General features: G+C 53.5%; 1 protein-coding gene across 1 annotated transcript; it reads left to right on the plus strand.

Moving 5' to 3' along the window:
* The first annotated feature begins 1982 nt into the window (after positions 1-1982).
* Positions 1983-5733, plus strand: RPS19BP1 (ribosomal protein S19 binding protein 1). The gene is made up of 4 exons (XM_003264780.3): positions 1983-2145; positions 2309-2437; positions 4909-5006; positions 5201-5733. The coding sequence occupies exons 1-4, from the start codon at positions 2094-2096 to the stop codon at positions 5330-5332; spliced, it is 411 nt and encodes a 136-aa protein (XP_003264828.1). The 5' UTR covers positions 1983-2093; the 3' UTR covers positions 5333-5733.

A 5733-nucleotide genomic window follows, 5' to 3' on the forward strand; every position in this document is an offset into this window, starting at 1 on the left:
GCTGCAGGGGTCCACCCGGCATGTTGGCACAAGAGAACTCCTCCACCCGTGGGCTGATCAGCCCAGATCGGGAGGAGGACAGAGCTTGGTCCTTTGCCCTCCTGAGAGGCTGACTCGCTGCACATCCCACGACCTCCTGGGCCTCTCAACCCAGCGGCTCACTGGCGTCCCAAACTCAGCTCTCATCCACTCATTTCGTGCGTTTCTGGAACTCTTACCGTATGTCAAGCACTGTTCCAGGCGCCAGGGATATAACAATGAACAAAACAAAGATCCCTGCCTTGAGGAGCTTACAGTGGGGTATGGGTGGGGAAATAGACAATATGCAATACACATAAGCCGGCTATGTTAGAAGCAGGAAGGAGGCATATGTCTGAACAGTCACTGGGCTCCAGGCCCCACACTCCCCTTAGGACAAAATCATGGAGTCTGAGGCCTTTGCGACCCTCCAGCCCAGCATGGCATCCTGAGGGGCCACTCGTGTGTCACAGGTGATAGGCCCTCGCTACAGCGGTCTCCGCCTGGAACAATCCCCGCTGCCCATACATGGTTAGCTCCTCCTCACCCTCCAGGGGCCTACCTGACCCCATGGCTTGACAGGCCCCACCCAGCACCACAGCACTGCTCTCCCTGGTGGCTGGGGCAGGAGCGCCCCCACAAATCCTGTGGCCAGGCTGCCAGTCTTAATTCCTACCTCTGACTCCACCCGTGTGACCTTCGCATCTCTGTGCTCGTTTCCTCGTCTGTAAAATGCAAAAGACAATTCCTACCTGGAAGGGTAGGAGGGATAAACGAGTTAACAAATGTAAAGCACGTAGAACAGCACAAATCCTTGAGTTTGTGTTGGTTGTTATTATTACTATCTAGCCGATGGAGCTTAAACGGTGTGGTCTATCCCGGAGGACCAACTCCAGGACCCACACTCTGTGGTGTCAAGTACACAGAAGGCCCTCAGAACCCGGCTGAGTGAACCCAGTGGTCCCTTCTGATTCACCATTCACTTATTCCGTGTCTTCTGCATGCCGGGTGGTGGGCTGCCAGCTGCAGATGGGGCAGCGAACAAGCCCAGGACTCCTCCCCCAGGTAAGCAGTGTCACTTCTAGGCCAGAGGGACTCAAATGTTTTGGTCTAAGAAGCTTCTTACATTTAAAACTTCAGAATCCCCTCACGCCTGTAATCCCAGCACTTTGGGAGGCCGAGGTGGGCGGATCACTTGTGGTCCGGAGTTCAAGACTAGCCTGGCCAACACGGTAAAACCCCGTCTCTACTAAAAATTTTTTAAAAAGAAAATTAGCCGGCCGTGGTGGCGGGCGTCTGTAATCTCAGTTACTCGGGAGGCTAAGGCAAAATAATCGCTTGAACCCGGGAGGGGGAAGTTGCAGTGAGCCGAGATCGCTGCACTCCAGCCTGGGCGACAGAGCGAGATTCCGTCTCAGAAAAAATTAATTTAATTAAATAAAATAAATTTTAAAAAATTCAGGATCCCAAAGAACTTTTGTAGGTAGGCAATTGATATTTGCCATACTAGAAACTAAAACAAAAATTTTACATATTCATTAATTCACTTAAAATAACAATAACCCATTGCTTGGTAACATAAAACAACATATTTTATGAGAAATAATTGTATTTTTCAAAACAAAAATATGTCTTTAATGTCTGGCTTAAGGGAAGACAACTGGATTCTCATGCCGCACTCAACCTGCCGGGTACCTAGCGCTGGTTGAAGTATATGAAAAACACTCCGCCCGGTCCCCATCCCAGCCCGCCACGGAGCCACGAGACCCGAGAGGATTGGCCAACCCGGCGGAGCAGGTTGCGGACGGCTTCCGGGGAAGGAGGGGCCTGAGCGCCAGGAGCCAGGTGGATTGGGATTGAATAACAAATGTGTCTTTCTGCGCCTTGGACCCGCCTCCAGTTTCCGCCCCTTCTTCCGCTCAAGTGTAAACCCCTAACGCATGCGTCCTAAGAAAGATGGGCACTTCCGCCCGTCCCCTCCGGAACCCTCTGTTCTGGCTCGGGTTTCCGCCGAGACTACAAGGACAGCCAGGTCGGAAGTAGTGTGAGGCTCGTGGGCGGAGCCAAGCGCAGCCATGTCCGCCGCCCTGCTGCGGAGGGGCCTGGAGCTGCTGGCTGCGTCCGAGGGTGAGGAGGGATTGCCAGGGGACGTCCGGCGCGGGTAGGAGGATGGCAGTGGCTGCGGGCGGGAGCCCCGGATGGAAAACAATCCAGGCCGGGCTTAGCCCCAATGGCATGGGAACGCTGCGCGCCCTCTGACCTGGCTCTCTTCCTCTGTCTTCCCCTACAGCCCCCCGGGATCCTCCAGGTCAGGCCAAGCCGAGAGGGGCTCCGGTGAAACGGCCCCGGAAGACGAAGGCAATTCAGGCCCAGAAACTGCGGAACTCGGCCAAGGGAAAGGTGCCCAAGTCGGCACTGGGTAAGTTCGGGAAGGGGATGAAAGTGCTGCCTCCGGTGCTGGGACCTGCGTCCCAGAGGAGGTGGCGCTTGAGGCAGGGGTTGAAGCGTTCGCCCGGTATTGCTAGACCTACTGTGTGCCAGGCGCGGAGCGGGGTCCTGGACACACGAAGGTGACAGAACACGCCACCGTCCTGGCCCTCGTGGACTACGGCCCTAGTGGGGAGAGAAGCATCAAAGAATATCAAACCCGGTGTATCATTGCTAGGTGCATTGAAGCCTGTGAATTAAAAGACTACGGTACTCTGATGGGGACTTAGGCCAAGTCAGCCTTCTCTGAGGAAGCGACATTTCAGCCGAGAGCTGAAGGAAGTATAAGAGTGAGCTAGGTGAAAAGTAGGAGAATATTCTAGGAAGAATAGTATGTGCAAAGGTCCTGAGTCAGAAAGGCGGTTTGTGCCTTTGAGCATTTGAAAAAATAAAGGCTGGTAAAGGTGACCTAGTGAATGAGGATCAAAGATGGAGCATTTAAACACATTCACTCACACTCTGTGCCAGGTGCTGATTCTAAGTGCTGTACAAATGTAAGCTCATTTGATCCTTACAGCAGCCCTTTGAGGTCGATACTGCCATCACCCCCGTTTTACAGATTCAGAAAAAGGCACCTGCCCAGGTGGTACAGGCATTGTGGCTGCCCAGGCATTGTGTCTCCAGAGTGCTGCTATTACCTACTCCATTCAAATGGGACATGCTGTGGCCTGGGCAGTGGCCATAGCAGCAGAGATAAGAGAATTGTGCAGGTGGAAAATATGTTAAAAGAGGGGGCAGCAGAGAATTTCAGCCTTTAGAGGGGTTTTAGTGGTGAATTGGCTGTGAAGGTGGAGCCTAGTTTCTTGGGGGATGTGGTGTCACTTAATAGACATAAAGACTTTCGGAGGGGCTGGTGTAGGCAAGATGGTGATATTTTGATATGTGTCAGGACGTGGCAAGCTCCTACTGTGTCTGAATCCCTAGAGTCTGATGCATAAAAGATGTTAAGGTATTTGTTAAAAGAATTATGAATTCCAAGAAGGAAATACAACTTGAGCAAAAGTTTGGAGGCAGGAAAGTGAGACAGGTTTGAGCCCCAGCGATACTTGCCATGAAGCAGGAGTGTGGAGTGCCAGCGGTCATTCCCATCTGTCCCAGCCCTTGTCTCACTGTCATGTCCTGGGTGCTCACTCACCTCCCCTGTTGGATGGAAGCTCCTAAAGGCACACACCTCCTTGGGCTTGTCCGCCGCCTTGGTGTCCAGCACAGGTTTTGGCACATAGATGCTGAGTGAGAGGAATGGCAAGCCTCGCAGCCAATGGGAAGAACACCTCTGCGGCTGCCACCTTGCTCCAAGCTGCATTCTCTTGCCTGAATTATTGCAGAAGCTTAGCCGGTCTCCTGCCTTCCACACGCCCCCTCCCCCAGTAACCTTGTTCTCAACAGCAACCAAAGTGATCCTGTAAAATCAGAAATCATTCCTTATTTCTCCTCTGGGTGGTTCCCATTGTAGTCAGTAAAAGGTAGTGGTCTTAGGGTGCCTGACGAGGGCTATATGACCTACCCCCACCCCCAGCCAAACTTGGTCTCTTCCTGCTACCCATTCCCCCCACTCCAGCTGTTTTTGTTTTTGTGTTTGTGTTTGTTTTTGTTTTTTTGAGATGGAGTCTTGCTTTGTCACCCAGGCTGGAGTACAGTGGTGCGGTCTCATCTCACTCCAACCTCTAGCCTCCTGAGTTCAAACAATGCTCCTGCCTCAGCCTCCCAAATAGCTGGGATTACAGATGCCCACCACCACACCCAGCTAATTTTTGTTATTTTTAATACAGACGGGATTTCACCATGTTGGCCACACTGATCTCGAACTCCTGACTTCAGGTGACCTGCCTGCCTCGGCCTCCCAAAGTGCTGAGATTACAGGTGTGAGCCACCGCACCCAGCCACTCCAGCTGTTTTGTGTTTTTCAAACACATTTGACACATTTCTGCTTCAGGGCCTTTGCACTGGGTGTTCCCTCTACCTAGACAAATGCTCTTCCCCCGGATATCCACAGCTGTCTCCGAGTCATTTCAGTGAGACCTTCTCATTCCCTCCTATTTAAAATGGTACCCTCCACCCCTGGAATTCCCCTTTTTTGTTTCCTCCTTTGTTTTTCTCCATGAAACGTTTGCGCTTCTAAAATATTGGGTCCTTTGTCCTTCATCTCTCACTGAAGCGAAAGCTCCAGAGTAGCTCCCTTGGTGAGTAGTATTCAGGACATAATTGTTGGAAAATGTGGGGGGCCGAGAGCCTGGGGCTTTCATCAGGGCCTGTGTGGAGAATGCATTTGATGGAGAAGAGCCCAGCCGCTGTAATAACCTGGGAAGGGAACGATGAGGTCTTTGGCAGGGCCATGGGCCAGGGACTGAGAATGCTTCCACGGGGAGTGAATCTGAAATGGTGCTCCCTGCCTGCCACCCACAGACGAGTACCGGAAGCGAGAGTGTCGAGACCACCTCAGAGTAAACCTGAAGTTTCTGACCAGGACGAGAGGCACCGTGGCTGAGTCTGTGAGCCAGCAGGTTGGTCGAGGGGACTATGGGAAGGGACCTGGGAGGTGAGAGCCGAGGCTGTTCCCTAGGACCCATGGTGGTCTCAGCCCTGAGCATAGGGTGGGAGGCTGGGCCAGCCCTGCCCTGCACCGAACTGCCCCGTGACCTTTGCGGGCCTCCTCTGCTCTTGGAATGATGGGCCCTCGGTCCCGCACCCTCCCCAGATTTTGCGCCAGAACCGGGGCCGCAAGGCCTGTGACCGGCCTGTGGCTAAGACCAAGAAGAAGAAGGCCGAGAGCACCGTGTTCACCGAGGAAGACTTCCAGAAGTTCCAGCAGGAATACTTCGGCAGCTAGGCTCCCTGGAGGGCACGGCGAAGAGGCCTTCAAGCCCTGCAGCCTCCGACTCCTCTGCTGGCTCCAGGAACCGGCCATGCCACGCGGCCAGCAGATGGCGATGCAGGACCAGTCTGGTTAGAGGAAGCCGCGGAGCTGGAGCCAAGTGGAGGCTGGAATGGAGCTGGTGGGCCGGAAGTCCTGGGGAGGATTTACACAGAGACCGGAGCTGGCTTCCACAGGCTTGGGCCGAGCATCTGCACCTGCCGGAAAGGAACGTATCTGTTTTGTTTGCTTTTGCCCAGTGGGGCCTCTGGGCTGTTTGCTGTGGAGCAAGGCTAATTCCTGAGCCCTCAGGGACCACACCTCCAGGAGTAGGAAGAAGGGTGGGCTTCCAAGTTATAATAAATGTGAACCCAAGA

This window comes from Nomascus leucogenys, chromosome 7b (genome assembly GCF_006542625.1).
Source record: "Nomascus leucogenys isolate Asia chromosome 7b, Asia_NLE_v1, whole genome shotgun sequence".
Taxonomy (NCBI): Eukaryota; Metazoa; Chordata; class Mammalia; order Primates; family Hylobatidae; genus Nomascus; species Nomascus leucogenys.